This window comes from Pelodiscus sinensis, chromosome 2, assembly GCF_049634645.1.
Source record: "Pelodiscus sinensis isolate JC-2024 chromosome 2, ASM4963464v1, whole genome shotgun sequence".
NCBI lineage: Eukaryota > Metazoa > Chordata > Testudines > Trionychidae > Pelodiscus > Pelodiscus sinensis.
In genome coordinates this window covers 79,747,575-79,769,254 of record NC_134712.1, presented here as the reverse complement: position 1 = coordinate 79,769,254, position 21,680 = coordinate 79,747,575, and the positions used below count along the sequence as shown (strand labels likewise).

The following is a 21,680-nucleotide window of genomic DNA, read 5'->3' as shown; positions in this document are numbered from 1 at the left end:
ATAAAAAATGATAACCAAGAACAACATAACCATACCATTATACCATACTTCCATATAATTTTTCCTTTTAATTGAATATGCATTTATGTGGATTTTAATTTGCCATGCAATTAAATTACAGTAAATATTGAATATTTGACATGTCACAATATTTATTCAATAATATATTGTTTGAAAGGAAACATTAAAAAAACCCTATTTGTAGAACAATTCTTTTTACATTGAACTTTGAAGTACTGTACTTCACTATAAGGAGAGGATGCTGAATTTGAAGTGGATGATATTCCACACATCTTCTTGCCTAAGGGGGAAATAAGGTTTGCACTGTGCAGTATGTCAGTGATCATAGGATGTTTGTGAAACACCTATCTTTTTTCTATTTTTGGACTAAAAAAAGGTGTCTCATAAATTAATAACACATGATAGTGGACACATCTTCCTATTGAGTGAACATACAACAAAAAAAGAGAGTTGGTTTCATACTGAAATGTGTACTTTTTTCCTTTTAAACAAAGGATCCTCTGGATTCCCCCATCATTATTTTCTTTCATGCTAATAAATAACCTGTGTGTAGTCATGTATGCACACTGGTGTAAAGGGCTACTATTATGACTGGATAGTAATTATTCCATCTTTTCACTCATTTCACTGAGGTATGAAAATGACCACAAAAGTGCATTGCACAGCAGGATCAGTAATGGAACAAGGATTCAGGCCCTCTCTACGGGAGTTCAGATTACCGTATTTTCCGGTGTATAAGATGACTTTTGATGTTAAAAAACATCCCCCAAAAATCAGGGGTCGTCTTATACGCCGGGTATACAGCTTTGTGGCTTTGCAAAGCCTCGGGGGAAGCCGGCGCGGGGCATCCCAGGCACGCCTGGGCTGCCCCGCCGCTGGCTTCCCCCGAAGCTTTGCAAAGCCGCGGAGGGGCCCCGCCGCCGGCTTCCCCCGAGGCTTTGCAAAGCCGCAGAGGGGCTCCGGCAGCGGGGCAGCCCAGGCGCGCTGGGGCTGTCCCGCTGCCGGGGCATCCTCAGAGGCTTTGCTCCCGGTGTCCCTGGTCTGCTGGGGACCGTCTCCAGCAGACCAGGGACACTGGGAGCAAAGCCGGGGAGGCGGAGGGGCACTGGGGTATAAGACGAAACCCTATCTTTTAACTAAAAAATTAGGGGGTCGTCTTATACGCCCAGTAGCCTTATACGCCAGAAAATACGGTATTACCATTAGGCTTCTAGTACTTAGTGTTCTCAAACTTAGGTTTGTGTGAGGTGAAAAAAGAGTGATTATTGCTAATAGTTAGATCTAATAGCAGCAATAGCTATAAAGAAACAACCCATGGTGAAATGAGATTTCTTATTTCCCTGTAAAATGGCTCACTTCTGTGTACATTTCTGATGTAATATGCACCAACATAGCCAAATCAAAGTTCAGGATAGTCTTGTTTTACTATGTTATATGTACAGTCAAAGGCCCTGTTCGTTCTTCTGCAGGAAGGGACTCTGGGGAAAAAATTCAATATTGCCAATCCCCAGTGTTCAAAAATCCTGAGTCAGGCCCCAGAAAATTATGAGATTGCATTGAACATCATGTGATTTTTAAAGTATACTCTGTGCTGTGTTCTTTTTATTTGCTTGCTGGTTTTTGAGCCTTTCTAATGAGCTCAGGCCCCATTTTCCAGCTTTTCCTCTGCAGACCTGAAACATATTTTTTTTTTAATGGGCTGAAATTCTCAAATAATCAAAAACTCCAGGAGCTGGGGCTTTAAAGAAAACACCCACTATTACACTTTTGATTAAAATTCGGAGTTGGCAACACTAGAAATCTATGCGAGAATCCCCTCACCCATTTACAAAGATTTCTTCCCCCTCACATGACTCTGTCAAGGATAGGATTTGCCCGCCTCATCCCTACCTAAAGGTCATACAATCTGCCCCAGCCGAATGCACTCTTAATGGAACCATGGGATGCCGGGGTCATTTGTAGAAAGGCCTGTGCCTTCACAGAGCAGGTCCCATTCTCAGTGCAACTCAGAACTGTGAGGGAGGTTCCACGGAATAGGTAATAACTATCTTTTCTGGAGAATCTCTGCCAGGTTAGAGAACATCATGCATCTCTCCAGCCTGCCTTTCCCTCCAGGAGATCCCTAAACATGCAGTGCAGCCTCTGTGAGACCCAGAGGAGGGAGGACGGCCATGTGCCCCCTTCCACACAAATGGTGGGAGGAAACATGGATGCTTCTACTTTGTAGGTGAATCTAAAGAGCAATATTTATCCCAAGTTCGTATAGCACAATATTATAATGAGCTCTTACATGTCAATACATCTATTCTGAATTCGTCCTCTTTATTTAAAAAGTGTCAAGCAGAGCAAGATGGCCTAAACGATGATCAGACGGATCAGTGGTCTTTTCTTTTTGATTAAGGAACATGAATGTAAGGTATCTAATGACAGAGCACTGGAGAGCTGTTCTGTAGTTGTGACACAATTATCTTTGCACAGAACACTTGCCTCAATATTATCTTGTCCTAGATATTACCTAGAGTGAGAGGATCTAATAAATAAATAAATGTGATCTATGGCCATAAGCATGACAGGTCTGAATGTTACAGACCAAGAAATTTGGTTTTGTTTTTCATACTACTTTTATCTTCCATCTCTCTAATGGAGAGACAGGCATAGATTGTATAATAGACCTAATCTTGTTCCAGCTTAAGTCAGTTACAATGCAGAAAAAAGAGATGGATACTACTAAGTTTTAAGTTCACTACACAAGGACAAATAACTTACCTCCTTAAAAATTCTGCTTGTAAAGTTGCAGAGCTTTCCCAGCTACATATTCAATGAATTCAGAACTCCCTATGTTTAAATTATGAGGAACTTTAATTGTAAAAGTAGGAGAAGTCAGAATATTCACATCGACCACTGTTCCATTCAGACTGAAAGAATCTGCTTCTTGGACACTTGGTGATACCTGAAATAGAACAACCTGGTTTGATTACTGTAACCCAGTATGTGTTGTCAATTTGTTAATACCTGTTTTGCTTCCTCTCACTTTCAGAATGAAAAATGAAAAGGGAGAGCCTCTTTAAACATGAGTGTTTTCATCAAGTGGCTTTCTTCTGAAGTGAGCTGTAGCTTTCTAGATTCTTAAACAGGGGAGCAGGTGTGGTAATAATGCTCTTCATTGCCATGATGGAGATGTGCACATTAGTGATTGTACTGTGCTTTATTCTTGCTATGTATTACTTCATTTAAAAAACCTTTCTGCTCTCTTATTTCTTAGCTATGTGACAACAAGGGGCCCAATTTGCAAACATATAGGCACAGGAGTCATCCTATTAATTTAAAGGAATGATTCATGAGATTAGTTACTCTATATTTTCCGAAGCAGACAACTTGAAGTCAGATTGAAAAAAATGTTCAGAACTATTGTTTGTCCTCCATGTTTTTCTTAATCAAAAGACAGCTCTACTGCATTAATTCTACCAGCATTGGGTGCTGTCTCAGGATCAAAGCCCTTAGAAACTGCAGTCACATTTTTTTTACAAATGAAACTATAAGTACTGAGGAAAATACAATGCTACTCCTGAGAGATGCTATGGAGGAAAGAATACGTGCAGACTGTACCGTGGTAATGGCATGACCAATTATTCTATACACGATCAATGCAGAGACAGCAGCAGAAGGTTTACAGCAGTATTTTGTCCCTATTCTAGTACAAATTAGCATTATTTATTTTGTTACATCACTGTGTGAAAGATCTCTGATTATTTATAAATATTTACTGGATTATTTTTGTGTGTCATACAACCTATGTTGTAGTAAAGTTCTTTACGTTTTTGATACTAGAGTTCTAATTTTGTTATAGTGATATAATAAACCTGTATTGTTTCATGTTACCCCTTGACAGAGCCTCCCTTCTTCTGGAAAGGTAATCTGGGGACAATCAAACCTGTTAGTGCCAACTTACTCTTGTCAGGCAATGATTTAGGTCGGCCCAGTCAGTTATCCATCATACTAAAAGGATTTAGAGTAGAATAGTTTCTAATCTCTGGAGTTTCAGATCATCAAGGGATTATCAAGTATATTTAAAATCAACCTTAGTAAGAGCTTAATGTTTTACAGACCAAAAATAACACACACAACATACACTACCCTTCCAATCTGTCCTTAAGCTTAAGAATGAGTTAAATATAGAGCACCAACCTCACTGTGCAGTAGTTACGTCCCTTTTAATAACTAACCTTTACCTTTACAATATTGAAAATGTTTTCTGGTCCGATGGTCACGTTGGATAGTTCCGACACCCACCCAAAACTTTCTTTCATTTTGCTCAACAAGTAGGAAGTGTCTTCTGTGTGACGCTGAACCACCTGGAGGATCTGCTTATACTGTTCATCCGAGACGTTAACCAGCTTAAAGGCTTCATCAAACTTTATGTGTAGTTCAGGGACGTTTGGGCACTCTGGTTAAAAAATAAACCAACATTAAACTTTATTGGAAAGCATTCATTTTTACACTTATTTTTGTGTATAAAAGTACAGATATAGGTTTTATTTCAAGGATGGGTTTTCAAAAAGAAATCTAATGTAATTTTTGCCAAAGTATTTCAATGGATTTAGGTTAGATAAATGATACTTAGAGTCACCTGTCCTTCATGGTAACTGAATAGTGTGGTCTGCTAAATGCAAACCTTGCCATTACTAGAGAGAGAGTTATGTTAGTGTATAAGTTGACTATCATCTGCTTTAATTGCCTGTAGCTCTTTATTTGTTCATTGCAAATGAGACTATAATATATGCTGTTAGCTTTTAGTACTGTTGAATTTTAAGATCCAATTTTAGTTTAGAGGAGCAATAAACTTTTAGTATGTATCTAGATGTATCTGTTACTGAACTTGTATCCGTATTGGTGGTTTTATAGGTTCTGTAAACAGCAATGCTCATTGCACATGAAATTAGAATTTGGCCCACAATGTACCATTAAAAACTCCTTCAAAGAACTCTTTGTGGCTCTATTTTAATTTCCATGCTAGTAAATAAAATGAACCCAATCCTAACATCATTAAAATTCCCAGGGGAGTCACTAAAACTGACTAGTCACATTTGTATTTCATGTTTCTCATTCAGTATTTTGAATTGTTGTATTTTTAATTATGCTTTTAAGGCAGCACTATAGTTTTTAAGGCACCACTAGTTTGGGGAAAAGACGGGGTGGCTACAGATGTACCATACTGTAGCAGGAGTCTCCATTGAACTTCTAACTGATTCAGCCAGAATTCCTCTTAAGTCTTTTGGAGAGTGTGCCAGAGCTCTGCCACCCTTTTACATGGTACAGTATGCCCTCCCCAGGCTCAGCTCTGCTGGCTTGTGAAAGAAACACCCCAAGGTATAGCCATGGCTTATTTAGCCCTCACTTTCTCTTTGAGGAATTGAATCCCAAATAAAATTACAGCTGGCCCTGTAACAGAGTCCAGCTGTAAAATTACAGCTGGCCCTGTAAAAGAGCATAGGGCACTTTAGGATCAACTGGTACCCCCTCTGCAATTTTGCACCAGTTAGAGCCAATCACAATCTGACCCCTTGTGTTATCAGGAGGATGGCATCTTAAAATACATACATTTCTTGGTGTGGAACCTCACTTTGGAACTGAGACAAGAGTGCTAACAACTGAGTTATACTGACACTGTGTGGACACATTGGATAAGAGTACATGAAATCATTTGGATCAACTCTCTGGTTTTTAATTCATGATAATAGTAAATCTGCAGGAGTTGAAACTTAATTATGTAAATAGGACAGTAGAAAATGATAGCAACAAAATCTGTCATAAAAAAGTCACTACTTTAACATGGTAGTATATAAACACACTAGAAAATAACTATTTACCTTTCATTAGGTTATCCTGACATTTCTGGCATCTCTCTTGAAACTGTGGGCATCCTGATGAATTCTGACGGAGCTCTTTACACAGCATTCTCTTATGTCCTGGGATGATTTTTGAAAGCATGCCACTTCTGTCAGAATCTAAAGTGAATGTACAGTATAATGTGAGCTCACTGAAGTTAGGGGTCTATTGATATAATGTTTTTTCCCATTCCATTATTTTTTTTTTTAAATAAAACTTCCAGATCTGAATTCAAAATGAATGAGCATAAGACCAGAGCAATAGCAACCAAAACATGCTCCCCTTTAAACAGTACATGTCACTATTGTATGATCCCTTATAAAAATATACCAAATTATTCTGTGGGTTCTTAACTTGCAGGCTGCAACTTCCAAGGATTGCAACCACTTTCACCTTCTTTACTATTAGATGAGAGTGGAATCACAAAGGCCATGTCTACACTAGGGCTGTGTCCAGACTCAGGGTTTTTTTCCGAAAAAGTAGCCTTTTTCCGAAAAAACGTCACCTGCGTCTAGACTGCAGCCGCGTTCTTTCGAAATTAAATCGAAAGAATGCGGCTTTTCTTTCGACGGTGGTAAACCTCATTTTACGAGGAAGAACGCCTTCTTTCGAAAGTGCTCTTTCAAAAAAAGACGTTCTTGAATGCAAACAGGGGTTTTTCAAAAGAGAGCATCCAGACTGCCTTTCGAAAAAGCGGCTTGCTTTTTCGAAAGTTCCGCTTGCAGTCTAGACGCTCTTTTTCGAAAGAGGCTTTTTCAAAAGTGTCTTTCGAAAAAGCCTCTTTCGAAAGAGGCTTGCAGTCTAGACATAGCCTAGGAGATTATTTCTAATTACTAAATTCGACTTCTAGACACCCAATTTTACAAATTTGAAATTCCATGTCCTCACTATGGGAAAGAATCAAATGTAGTCTGAGGCAGACTCCATTTATGTGGAAAGCTCAGAGCCCCAGGAAGCACTCTGGATTGCTGTTGGAGGCCTCCTGGAGGAAAATTAGTTTGAATTAGTGGCACCAGAGTGTCCACATTAATATTATTTTGGACTTACAAGTTTGGGAATAGCATTATTCTTCATGAAAATCAGGACTACAGAGTTCAAATTCCGCTGCCCCTTATTCCAGAATAATAGGCTTGGTAGTGTGGATGCATCGCTTACAAAATCGACCTTAAGGGGCTAATTTCAGACTAAGGTCCTAGCGCAGACCAGGCCAAAACTAATACCTGTGATAATGTGCAGTCATGATATGGGAAGATCGAGTACTTCTCTGGAGTAATTTAGCTTTTTTTTAAAAATAACGGATTTTCTTTTCGGATAAGTTCTAGCATATATTTAAAACAAAATACAGGACTATGTAGCACTTTAAAGACTAACAAGATGGTTTATTAGATGATGAGCTTTCGTGGGCCAGACCCACTTCCTCAGATCAAACAATGGAAGAAAATAGTCACAACCATATATACCAAAGGATACAATTAAAAAAAAAGTAAACACATATGAAAAGGACAAATCACATTTCAGAACAGAAAGTGGATGTGGAGGGGGAGGAGGTAAATGTCTGTGAGTTAATGATATTAGAGGTGGGGAAAGGTAAATGTCTGTGAGCGAATGGTATTAGAGGTGATAATTCGGGAAGCTATCTTTGTAATGGGTAAGGTAGTTGGTGTCTTTGTTGAGCCCCCCGCAAAGAGTGTCGAATTTTAGCATGAATGACAGTTCAGAGGATTCCCTTTCAAGTGCAGATTTGAAAGTCTTCTGGAGTAGGATGCAGGTAATTAGGTCGTTGAGACAGTGTCTTTTCTGGTTGAAATGGCAAGAAACTGTTTTTTCTTTGTGATCCTGTCTAATATCTGTTTTGTGGGCATTGATCCTTTGGCGAAGTGTCTGAGACGTTTGTCCAACGTACATAGCAGACGGACACTTTCGGCACATGATAGCATAAATTATATTTCTGGATGCGCAGGAATATGTATTCTTGATCTTATAACTCACTTGGTTAGGCCTAATAATGGTATCAGCAGAGTGAATATGTGGACAAAGCTGGCAACGGGGTTTGTTGCAAGGGAAGGTACCAGGGTTGGTATTAGTGTGGTATGTCTCCTATAGACAACCACCTAACCTCAAGATGATTCTTACCAACAACCACAGGACATATCTATTCATATTCTTGGTCTGCGAAAGAGAGTATATGCATACATACTCTTCTGACTTATGTACTTTCATTTGAAATTATCTTTAAAAAAACGAATATCTTCTATAGTTATTTACTCTTTGTTGCTCAAAAGATTCAACCAACAGAAGTTGGTCCAAGAAATGATACAACTTCACCTACATTGTCTTATTAAAAAACTGAAAAATGTAAATTCACTTAATTTTTTAGTTGGTTTCTTCAGTCTGCCAACTAATTCATCATCAGATGTAATCGATTAGGCTACTTAGTGGCTTTGATTCTGCTAAAATGGGGGTTGTTTAATAAAAAAAGTACACATGTATATTTTTTTAATTATTTAAATATATTTTAAAGAACCATGATATAGTTTCAGTTCTTGTTCAAAAAGATCCAACTCTTGGCGAGTACATTTAAAAACCAGTATGCTAGAGGCCAAAGCCAAAAACTGTCCACTCCAATTATTTAGAAACATGAGTTTTGCTCCATCAGAGTGTATCATTGGGATCATCTTGTCTGGTATCATGATTCAGTGGTTACCTGCACCTTTGATAAGTTTCAGAGAGGTATCCATGTTAATCTGTTTCAGCAGAAACAACAAGGAGTCATGTGGTACCTTAATGACTAACAAATGTATATGGGCATAAGCTTTCGCCTAATAAATGTGTGAGTCTTTAAGGTGTCACAGGACTCCTTGTTGTATGTTTGATGTTTCAGAGTGAGGAAAATCAGTCTTATAAACAAATGCATAATTGCCTGCTTCAGCTTTTGGCTGCTGGATACATATGCTGCACATGATGTCAGCTACCTCAGTGAGAAAGCAACTAACTAAATTATTCCCAAACCACACCTTTTTGTGTTTGTTTTATAGTGTACAAAGGTACAGAAAGTTACTGAGGGCAGAGAACTGGAGGAAGCAAGCTCTCATCTTTCTCTCCCTGGCTGCTGTACTGGATTCTGATCAACACTGCATCCCAAAGTGCACTCTGTTTCTGAAAAGAATTACTGTTGCCAAAAGTTAGACTATCTCCTCTGCGTGATTATAAATGGAGTCTGGATGGGACCAACAGTGTATCTTATAATACTCTCCTCCATCTCCTTGAAAACTGCCATCATCCCCCTCAAAAAACAAACTTAGATGTCATAAATGGAATTCTTCCCATTTTCTGGAATGCTGTGTGTCTTTGTGTCTTGTTGGCACATCAGATGCCTGTTATAGCTACTAGCAGTGTCACAGCAGACTGACACATCTGTTTCCTGACATTTTGTGAGGTCTGGTGACATGTCTTATCCTTTTAGGAGCAATGGAAACACATCAGCACAACATGTGGTTCTTCCTTACTAATGTTGAGTTCAGATTTGTCAGTCAGACACATGAAAATCTATATCTGCACTGAACACTCAAGAATTCCTGCAAATGCTTGGAGAATTATTCTAGGAATCATAAACCCTAAACTAGCATTCAATGGACCTGGAGAATTTGGCATTTTGTCTTTTGTTTTATTATTCCAAATTTTCATGTGGCCAACGAAGTTATATTTGACCCATATCTGCTTATTTAAGAGGGCTTGCAGACCTTCATACAAGATGTGCTATTCTGTTTATAGCCTCAAACTGAATAGCTAATCATTTAAAAACTATTGCCAACACTTATAAAAGTTTAATACTACTAGTACCACAGTCTGTTTTAACTTCTTCTAACACTTACCTTTGGCTTCCTCTGGCAAATCTCTTTCACTTTCTGTGTATCCATCAATTGCTTCAGAAATCACCTCGCTGACACCTTCAAACAGAGTCTTGCTGAAGTCAAAAAATATCTGGAGGAAGCCTGGCATACCCCAATCTTTCTGAAAACCGCTGTTTCCCACAGGATCCTCAGGGAAAGCAGGCATATAGTAGGGTTCAGTAAAGTCCAGATCAGACACAAAATATATTTGAAAAGATTGATCAAATTCTTTTTGCATCTGTTTGAAAAAAGCAAAGCTTTTATCAAATATTGTGCTCACATCCAATAACAGCTGGCTAAATAAATCCTCCATTTGTACTAGCTGGGCATTTTCCTTCTCAGGCTTTTCATTTGACTGGAAATCTTTTTCTTGATCCTCATGAAAAGTAAAAGTCAGTGGAGATATTTTCCTGAAAAAATCTTCAACCTGCATATACAAAAATATATTGGTTGTTAAACAAGTTATCAGATCTTTATCCTCTCAGAGGGCAGTTGCTATAAAGAATTTCTTCAAAAATGCTGAGGTGAAGGAAATGTATCCTGGTATCTAGCCCATTTTCCAAATTATAACCTATTTTCCAAAAACTATTGAGAAATTAGTCTGCAGGGTTTTAATATTTACATTAAAGAGGATGCCTGTCTTTGAACCAGTTGGCCGCTAATCTTCTGAGCCATTAGGTTTGTGTTAATAGTTGTGTCAGGGTCCCAAAATTACATTTGGGCATCACCTAACAAATAATTTAGTTTTCATCTAGGAAACACCATTGTGAGCTCAGCTGCATTATACTGGTTGAACCTCTCTAATCTGGCACCCTCGTGACTGACGGTGCTGAACCAGAGAATTTGCCAGACCATGGGAGGTCAATATTGTCTAGCAGCATTATCGACACTTCCACTGCTTACCAGGCTCTTAGAAGACATTTAGGGGTAAATTAGACCTAAATAACAGCACAAAATACTGAGCCAGGACTGGTGTCTGTAAAACTTTATGGGAACACAGGAAACTTAGTCGCATCCTTGAAATTTGGACATCCAACTAACTAAAATCATGCCGGACTAAGGATGTTGCCAGACCAGAGCGTTCCGGACTAGAGTTCAATCTGTAGTAATGTAGTAAATACACGTTGAACAGATAGCAATTGTTCTTTCTCTGCTGTTCAGACATCAATAATTCTCTCTCCAAGGCCCAAATCCTCAAGTTCCTACTCAAGATTTTTTTAAATCAGTGGAAGATTGGCCCAAGAAAGAACTAAGTAAAGTCTTCAGGAGCTGGCCTCAAAAAAAACTTTTCTTTCTTATTTTTAAATGTTTGTCACATTACAACTACCAATGTGAGGTCTTCATAGAATCCATAGAGTTCACTGTGAAGATTACCAAATAATGCCAAAGACAACATGATGCTAAAGCTTGTATGAATTTAAAGTATGATATGTCTCAAAATTATTTTATAAAAATGGCATGATTGGGTTTCAAGTTTATTATTTAGTGCCTTTCAGAGCAAATGTGCATTTTTAACCTGGAAAAAATAAATAGCAGATTTGCCCTCGGAGCTGAAAAACAAACTGTGTTCTTTCTGAGCTGCACGTTATTATTAATAACTCTGACTCAACTGAGGTGTATTCAGGTGAAGTTAAGGTGTAATCAAAATGTATGCTTTGAGGTAAAGATTTTGCAGTTAGTATTTAGGTCACAATTCTGCTGATGATGAACATGGTAAGAAAGAATCTATCCTTGTCCCCAGAACTGTGTTGGCACTGGAGTTAAATGTAGTAAAAAATGTACCTTTGCTTTAAAAATAGTAGATATGACATGGAATAAACCAGTGTTTCTCAACCAGTGGTACGAGTACCCTTTGGGTATTTGAGAGAAGTTTGGGGGGAAGGAATATGCCAACAACTGAAATTTAGAGAAAACTGATTTTTTTTAAAAGTTTTATAGCACTTTATTATTTTTGTACTTTTTACACCCAAAAATTCTATTGCCTGCCCGGCTACGATTAAGTTGTTTAAACAAATGTGTTGCAATGGTAGAAAAAAAAATTTGTGTCTAAAAACTGTAGTCACTGGGGGTACTTTACTTTTTTTTAAAGGGGCACTTCATAAAAAAAGGTTAAGAAACACTGGAATAAACAAACCCATGCAGGAGAGCTGTTGTATAGGAAGATGGAATTTTTTAAATGGTCACTTTACTGATCATAGCCACAGTTTAAGATTTGCTGTTTCTCAGAAGAAAAACAAAAGTGGCATTTTTCACAGCTAGCACAAATGATTTCTGAACATCTTAACTCAAATTCTACTGTGGGTTGCATTGTTATAAATCTGGAACGGATTTACTCCATTGATTTCACTGGAGTCACTCTGTGATTATACCAATGTCACAGAACAGCTTCAATGTGCAGTGATCTGAAGCCAGATGAGGTCTGTTCTGTACAAATCCATGGATCCAGATCCCAATATCAAATGGCTTTTGATAACCTAATACTAATGGGCTACATCTACATTGGCAAGATTTTGTGCAAATATTTTTAACGCAAGAGTTTTTGCGTTAAAGTATTTGAGCAAGAGAGCATCTACACTGGCATGTGCTTTTGCGCAAGAGATGCGCTTTTGTGCAAAAGCATCCATGCCAGTGTAGACGCTCTCTTGCGCAAGAAAGCTCCGATGGCCATTTTAGCCATCAAGCTTTCTTGCGCAAGAAATTCATGTTGCCTGTCTACACTGGCCTCTTGCGCAAGAACAGTTGCGCAAGAGGGCTTATTCCTGAGTGGGAGCATCATAGTTCTTGTGCAAGAAGCACTGATTTCACACATTAGAATGTCAGTGTTCTTGCACAAGAACTCCCCGCCAGTGTAGACAGGCAGCATGTTTTTGCGCAAAAGCGCGTGCTTTTGCAAAAAATCATGCCAATGTAGACACAACCATGGTGTATCTGCCCATTTGAGAAAACAAGTTGTACTCACTTAAAAGTGTTAGGTGAAGCAGCAACTAAAGGAAGAGTGCTTGCCGGAGGCTGATTTTCTTCTTACCTTACTTGTAAATGTTGACAGACCGTGCTGGCAGGTGGTATAAAATCTCATGCAATTACTTTCTAAGCAAGTTTTACATTCATCCCAGAGATTTCTCAGAGCCACCTGACATTGTCTTTCTTCTTCCTCTAATTGTTCTTTCACTTCATCCATAAGCCGCAGAGCCTCCTAATTGAAAAAGAAAGTTCACAATTTCTTCATTCAATTTAATTAATTTCAGTTTTCTCATTAGTGAAACACTCATTTCAGCCCACCATTAATTAAGTTCTCTGTAGTTATCTGTGGTTTGTTCTTTGTTCCTAAGAGAGGGCTAGATAGCCCCTCTGTCTAGATTGCATGCGAAGGAGCCAGAGCCGGATTAACTCTTCTGGGGGCCCAGGGCTATTAGATTTTATGGAGCTCCCTAGGCTCCAGGATGGGGTCAAAATGAGGGGTTTCAGTATACTGAAGGGGACGGTGAGTTGAGGCAGGAGGGTGTGTGCAGAAAGGGGGTGCAGTCTCCAATGAGGGGTTGCTCTGGGGTGGGGTTGGAATGAGGTGTTTGGGGTGCAGAAGGGAGCTCCAGGCTGAGGCCAAGGGAATGAGCTCAGGGCAGGAGGTTGGGATTGGGTGTGGGGGTCTGGGCAGGAGTTAGGATGCAGGAGCATGCTCAGGATTGGGGGTGGGGGTTGGGAGATAGGATATGAGACGGGCTCAAGGCTGGGGCAGGAGGTTGGGGTGCAGGGTGCTTACCGAGGGCAGATTCGGTTTGGGGGGTGGGGGAGTTAAGGGGACAGGTGGCTCTGCACTGCCCACTGTAACCCTGTAAAGCCCCTTTTCTTAATCCGGCCCTGGAAGGAAGCTGGAAATTCTGTGGAGTTCCATTTACAGTGTCCGTGATGTCTTTCCCTTAGTGGACATAGCCCACAAAATCCAGAAGATCTGTGAGATCCATTTCTACCTCAGATGATATGCTGAGGCCAAAGCTATGGAGAGGCCCTGATGCAGGAGATGTCTAGCTGCTTGTGCCCATAACCTCAAATCTCATAACTGAGTATTCCAGAGCTTTTTTCCTACTTAGCTAATATTCCCTTTCATAGTACATTGTTTATTAATACTACATTCCATTAGTCTAGATATTTCAGTGATCCTGCTGTCCATAAACTCCTTCTTTAATAAAGAGATTTGGAGAAGTATTGAATATCCCCTTTATTGGCTTTTATTGATTAAAAGACTTGAGTGAGAGCATTTTTCCCCTACCATTTGCCAGATGTTCTGCACTGCACACATGCAGGGTACCTTCTATAGGGCTTGTTCTAATTTATGCTTCCTTCTACATGTGTTAGCGCTCAAGGCCAAGCACTGATTAGCACTTCAAAATGTAGCTGACATTGGACTAGTGTAGGGATAACATATTAATGTATTGAAAATGATTCCTCCAAATGGAAGTGACTCCCCATAATTTGTTCCCCACAACTTAAAGTGTTTAGATTTATTATTAATTCTTCTTATTATTATTATTTGTTAAGATTGTTAAATGTTTAGATTTATTATTATTATTGCCCCTTTAGAATATAATGTATTAGGTCATGTAACTTAGAACTGTTAAGAATATAATCAAGGGGCTGCTTGAAATTGACATTGCAGAGATACATTGTAACAATGCATTGTCAAGGCACTAACTCTGCTATGAGAGCCAAGCCCTGTAATTGACTAAGGGCATTGTTACATAATTGACTCCTGTTCAGAGAATGTTTTAAGCAATACCACCCAGAAACTTTTGTAACTACAACTTTTATTATTATACAAAATACTGTATGGGAAACATTAATTAGGGAATGTATGTAAGAGAGAGAGAGAGAGAGTGCTTGGACGATGAATAAATGGTTCTGAAAGGTGCCAGCCTGAGAATACAGCAACAAAGGGCTGAAGAAGGCGTCAGGTGCCAGGCTGTGTCCAGACTCAGGGGTTTTTTCGAAAAAAGTAGCCTTTTTTCGAAAAAAACCTCACCTGCGTCTAGACTGCAGCCGCGTTCTTTCAAAATTAAATCGAAAGAATGCGGCTTTTCTTTCGACGGTGGTAAACCTAATTCCACAAGGAAGAACGCCTTCTTTCGAAAGTGCTCTTTCGAAAGAAGGCGTTCTTGACAGCAAACAGGCTTTTTAGAAAGAGAGCATCCAGACTCACTGGGTGCTTTATTTCGAAAAAGCGGCTTGCTTTTTCGAAATTCCGCGTGCAGTCTAGACGCGCTCTTTCGAAAGAGGCTCGAAAGTATCTTTCGAAAGAGCCTCTTTCGAAAGAGGCTTGCAGTCTAGACATAGCCCCAGTGCAACCAAAAGGTGTCAAGTGGAGAAAACCAAGTACTGGAGGTCCATCCGATGAGATCACTGATGAGCACCTGGCAGCCACCCTGGAGACATCAGCATGATGCAGCAATTTCCATAGACTGGCATAGGAAAAAATTCCTATAAGAACTGGACTAAAAAACTATGGAATCAGAGTCCAAGGTTCTGCTGCCAGCCTACCAGGAGCTTCAAATGTGCATCTGATCAGGACTTCGCTCCCCACTACCATCACTTGTGTACAGAATACCTGGCCAGTATTCTGTCACAAGCAACTTCCAGGCTGGTAACTATAACAATACACAGAACCTGAATGAATGGATGAATGAATGTTTATATGTATAAGGGTTAAGTAGTTAAACAACGTTGTTTGCTTCTATCTTTTCTTTATTTTTTTATTATTATCTTTACAATAAATGTGGCTTTTTGCCTTATCCCCCTCATAAGATCCTGCTTGCTTCTATTTGGTACAACACTAGAAGAGAAAGCTCTCAGCACCACACAGGGTTAAAAGTGGGTGGCCTCTCTTAGCCAGTGCAGTGCATCTCTTAGTACTTTAAATTTCTAAACAAAATTCCAGGTTCTTCAGAAATACACATTTTCCCCTTAACTTATTTATTAACTGGGCTTGTTCCTTTCTGGATTCTGGCAGCTGGAGACAACTGTTGGCTCCTTAACAACAGGGACAAGGCCCTTGAAAAAGAACTTGTATGCACTGTAAGAGCATACTGGAGGCAGGGAGGGGAGTTAACAGGTCTTGCATTTATATTATTTGTTTTATGGTATCCTCATTCATGCTATCTTTTATTGCAGCCAGGATAGGTGGGAAAGGATTGCTTTGTAAATAAAATCATGATATTCAGAATGAACAGTAGAGCAAGCACTTTATTCAGCACAGGACACAGTTTCAGTGCCAGATCATTCTCTCTGCAATAGTATTTTTCACTTCCACTGGCAGAGTCTAATGGCTACTTGAGGGACAGCCTGGATATGCACAGTCAGCCCCGAGAAGGGATGCCATTGTACATTGCCTACGTTCTTTTCCATATAAATTCATGACACTCCTCTTCCAATTCAGAGTTCCTATCTGTGGGTTTATAAATCCATGGAGGGAGTCCAATTTTATGTAATTATGCTTGTATAGCGACTTGCTTATTTAACCTTTTTTGTTGTTGCTGTACTACCTTATTTTCTAACTTCTCTTTCTTATACTTAAGAAATGTTTTGTTTCATGAAAGCTCTATTAATCCTTATATATTGTATTCAAACGTAATGAATATGTGACTTGAATAAAGTAATACTTAAGGACATTAAGTGAAAACAGTGCTCATCCAGTTTGGGAATTGAACGTTAAATTGTCAGATTTGAATTAAGGAGTCATATACTATACATTAGTTTGAATTTTCTCATCTTGAGTATCCAAACAAGCCAGTCACTTGTAGCAGACAATATTCCTAGCCAAATTAGGGCCACAATGAAAGCTGATCAAATACTGCAAACCCAGTGCCAGCTTTGGCTCAGGAAGGTTTGTGCCACATTTCATTTACTCTTCACAACAATTCACATGACTGGGTTCATATTTGCACAGATTTTTTGGAATAATTGTTCTTCTTATGACTACACGTATCTCCGGGTATTGATACGTGAACAAAAATACCTCATGTCCTTTGCTGATCTCCTTTTTAAAATGTTTTAGTTCCTAAATCAGTGAGGAAAATGCAATATTATGTGACACGGTTGACAGATGCCATACTGAGAGTCAAAGGGAAGAATTCACAGATGGCATATTTGTAATGAATAATACAACACAACTTGAAAGATGTTATAATTGTCCAACAGGTAAATATATACTACTAGCTGGAGTTCCCGGCGTTGCTCAGTCCCACTCCCCACCGGCCAATTCACTTTCCCCCCACCCCGCCAGCCCTGCTTCCTTCTGGCCGGTTCTCCTCCTCCCGAGCTCCCCTGGCCAGACCCGCTCCCATCGACCGCCCCCCCCCCCCCACCCGATCTCCCCTGACCAACTCTGCTTCCTGCCGGCTGCCCCTCTCTCAATCTCCCCCAGCCAGCTCCGCTGCCCCCGACCCTCCCCCACTAGTTCTGCTTCCTACCGGAAGCCACTCCCCCAATCTCCCAGGGCCAACCCTGCTGCCCTTGGCCCCCCTGCCAGCTCTGCTTCCGACCCCTCCCCCTTCCTCCCGGGCAGCCCTGCTCCCCTCCTGGCCAGTTCCCCCACCCCTATCCCCGATCAACTGTGTCCATTTTTTTGTTTTTTTTAAACTACCTGGTAACGGTTGCCGCGGGGGGCAGGGTGGGTGCCCGAGCTGTTGTGCGCATGGGGGCGGAGCGAGTCCCGGACGGCGCGGGCACGTGACCTAGGGTGGGCAGGGCTGCCCCTGCGGCGCAGTGTGGTGGGTTATTTTTTTATTTTTACAGGTTGAGATCGGGCCCGATTGGGTCCAAAGTAAATTAAAACCTTCTCCTGGAGGAAAGGTTATCCCATGGAAAGTTTGGTTGCGGTAGCTCTTACAGTGTCCAAGTTATTAGAGCACAAACATTCTCCTTTATATATTAGATTTATATTGCAGTTCCGCCCAGCGGGCCCTGTTACAATTGGATCCCCGTTTTGCCAACATACATATGGGAAGACCTCGTCTTCTTTCCTAAGAAACTGGCAAATGCAAGACTTAATTTTCTAAATTAATAGAATATTATTTAATATTTAAAATGTAATTGTATGGGGCCAGAGTATAGCTCATCTTGTGTTCACATAAGGGGGGGTGGGAGGGTAAGGAGACATACTGCGCCCTTAGCACTGATATACCATGCTGCTGCTTCTAGTGCTCAGGGAACAGTAGGCTGGGCAAAGCTGCTGTTACACTATATCCTGCATGCTTAAGGATAGGAAGTGGAAGTGGTGGAAGGGGACTGCAGTGAACAAAGCCTTGACTCCATCTCCATGAAGATGCCTAGTGGTGTAGCTGTGTTGCCATATCAGGAGGGCATACACTACACCAGGCATACGCTTGGCACAGTTAAAATCCTTTTCAGAAGTGTGGAGGGACCAGGAAGGAGATTCTGACTTCCTGAACCACAGACTTTCCTGGGATGTTCAACGGGCAGTGTGAAAGCATGTGCCGCTACCATGGGTTAGGTCACAAACCGAGCGAGCCCATAACGTCTCTGACTGGGACAAGTGACAACATAAAAATGATAAGATATCAATTCCCTAGAAGTTATCATTTATAGTTACCTGCTTTTCCTCACTGCTCTTCTTCAAGGTTTTCATCAGATGTACATGTTTATCTTCATTTCTTTCCATCATAACTTTCATCTGCTTAATGCCTATTAGAGCTTTCTTTACCTCTTCGTCTACATATTTCTCACCAACTTCAGATAATGCTAAAAAAATTAGACTAAATTTTAAAATGAAATAGATTTTAAAATGGGGCCTAATTGTTGTATTGCGGTAATACACTGAGATCACAAAGGATAATTAAATGGTTCTACATTTCTAAGCAGACAAAAGACCCTTAGCTGGTGCAAGGTGAAGTCAATGGAGCATACCAGCTGAAGAGCTGGCCCAAAGCCTTTTGTTGATCACATGTATGTTCCTGCTGTAGCTTAATTTGATTTTGTTCAGGTTAATCCTCAGCCACCTGTTTCTGCTTAGCTGACATTTTATTTTTAATCCTAACTACTTACTTTAACTTTTAAAAAATATAGTGCAAAAGATTCTTAATTCCATTCCCATAAGAATTTAGGACTATCACAATCCTGCTGAACGTAAATGGCAAAACGACCATTGATTTCCATGGCAACTCAATTTGGCCCATGTTTTGGGAACAAAAATCATGCTGGAGACATGAATAGTTCTCTGTGCAGAAATCCCATCAACATCTATGGGAACTGCAGAACACAAGTGAAGTATATGCCGCATGTGAAATTATAAAATGCCCTTGCATACATCATTCTTTTCTCTTTTCATATCTTTCTTTCCTCTCATTTTTTCTCTGATGTATGGTATTTTTGTTTTTGTTTGTTTGTTTGTTTTTGTTTTTGCCCCAGTCTGGTTTATATGTTTATAACTGGTCCTTTTTGTAGTAAGCAACAAAATAAACAACATTTTCAAAATGCCCTGTAAATGCTTTAAATCAAAGTATTTTTAATATTTTTAACAGCAAAGGGGTATAGCTAATAGTACTAAAAAACTTGCACAATTTTGTTTGTCAATTAAGTAAAATAATCCAAACCTTGTTGAAATCAATATACTTTTCATATTTTACTCCAGTAATTTAAGAAAAAATATTAATTAAACATAAGAAATAAAAAGGAAAAATGAGCTTACTTCAGTGATCCCTTGTATAACTAGATTCAATTTTATGGACCCCCTTAAAATAGGAATTTATAGTGAATGTTTGGGGCATGTTTCACTTCAATATCACTAGAAACCACCAATATCACACATCTTAATGCCCCACACTTGCAATTGGATCTGCATGGGCAGACTTTTTTGCAGAACCTTATTGACTTCAGTGGGTCTCTGTATGGGAGCAGAGGTCCTCCCATGCAGATCTGATGGCAGAAATGGGCTTAGAAGCTTTCAGTTCATATTTAATAGTAAAAGCATACATACTTTTCAGTTGTTCGCGTGGATTGATTTCTTGCTCCTTTGTAGGCGCACACTGATGGTCTCTCAGCCATAGCAGGTGTATCAGAATTAGCCAGCATGACTTCATGTTCTCTCTGTATAAGAAGTAGAAGAATTAATAGAAGTTAACTTTGAAACATTAGGAATTAATCATGCAAACACTTACTGCCATCTGAACTTGAGCAGTTCCCTTGGTTTCATTGGTGCTACTCATATTAGTAAGAGTTGTGTCTGAGTCTCTGTCTCATTTATCATCAAATAAGAATATAAATGTAATACAAGAGGCTGATCCTGCTCCCATGGAATCTTGAGAATTTTGCCATTGAAATCAGTGGGCCCAATTCAGACCACACCTTTCTGTCAAATATGCCTCTTTTGCTCCTTGTTTTCTATGAAATTACCTGAATAAACATTCTGAAACTCCTTTCTGGGACACCTTAATAACTGGCTCTTTCTTAATCAGTACTAATAGCTGGGGATCTTGAATTGCACCAAAAATTGACTTTAACAAAGGGTTCAGAATGATACCTCAATAAAAGCAGTAGTAATGCCTGTGAAAATTTTAATATTATTTCCAAAGTTCTTAAACAATGTTAAAAATGTGATAAAAGACCAAAGTCTTGAATAATTTTGCTCCTTTATATAATACACATCTCTGTATTAAGATTAATTAATAAGCATAATAAATGTATCTCTTTTTATAGCAGCCTAGATTTGGTTATTATTTACATAGTGTAAATTCATTGTGTTAAGCATCATTATTGAAATCAGAATCAGGTCCCTTGCTTTTTATATTAGTTTATTATAGAATATTGTAAATTTTATTCAACTCACACAAGTCCCAAAAAACCTTAAATACTGACACTGCACTATATAATTTTTACTCATTTTAGTTACTAGTTCAGCATATAAGTGTATCTCTACTATGTACAAATTCCATATTATAAAATAAAATATTTTCTTTCCTTCTTCATCTCCAAAAAGGTGGTTCTTTTGTATCCTGATTTTATTTGACACTATCATTCAAAATAGTGCTAAATGTGTTAAAAGCACAGAATAGATGTGGTAAGAAGTTGGGAAATTAATTAATTATATGAATAAAAAATACATCAATAATGAACTAAAACATATTTCTGTGAAGTAAGTTAAGGAAAAAGAATTTCATTTACTTTATTTCCCCTTCATGTATAGCTATAATGCAAAGTGTAAGCCAATACTTAGCTCCTTTTTAAAGACAATAACCCCTTTCCAAACCAACATGGTATCAGTTAGAAGTTTATATAGAAATTAAGGTATATTTATATAATGGATTCGCTTTTATATCTACATCAACAGCATATGAACAATTAACTTTGCAAAGAAGTACAAAGCAGTTAATCAAAGGAATCTAAAAAATAGCATATATTTACCACTAATACTGAAATAGCTCCTTTGTAAAAATTGTTCCCAGCGTCAGGAAGAAATCAGACTGTGTTCTGATCTAATTTTCATGTGTGTCAGGGATTTTGCCATGTTCTACTTATCTGATGACAAGGTACTTAATCCTATTAATGAGACATTTTGTGATTAGGCTATAGGATTTCCATGTTTCAGACTTAAGACTTGCCCATACATACAATAAAAACGAACACTAGGGGGAGTATTGGCTATAATATGGATTTACTTTTTCCTTTTATACAATGCTCCTAGTATTTTTGACTTCTTGAATTATTTCCTTTTTAAGACAGAAAAGATATGAAGCTTATAGTATATCTTAATGTTTATTAAAATTACTTTAGCTAAAATGATTTCTACCTTTAATTATTTCAAAATAACTTCCTTTTCATATGCCAGGAAAATGCCCAGTAAGACAACAACAAAAAAGACAAATAAGATTCAGGAATCAG

The 21,680-nt window shown here is 38.9% G+C and overlaps 1 protein-coding gene across 1 annotated transcript; it reads right to left on the bottom strand.

The window, feature by feature from the left end:
* Positions 1–1,112: 1,112 nt before the first annotated feature.
* Positions 1,113–21,302, bottom strand: CLUL1 (clusterin like 1). The gene is made up of 8 exons (XM_075919797.1): positions 21,204–21,302; positions 19,780–19,889; positions 18,397–18,545; positions 12,823–12,990; positions 9,780–10,224; positions 5,889–6,026; positions 4,251–4,465; positions 1,113–2,971 (listed from the first exon to the last, which is right to left on the bottom strand). Exons 2-8 carry the CDS (start codon positions 19,880–19,882, stop codon positions 2,792–2,794), a joined length of 1,398 nt encoding a protein of 465 aa, XP_075775912.1. The 5' UTR covers positions 19,883–19,889; positions 21,204–21,302; the 3' UTR covers positions 1,113–2,791.
* Between the last annotated feature and the right edge of the window lie 378 nt (positions 21,303–21,680).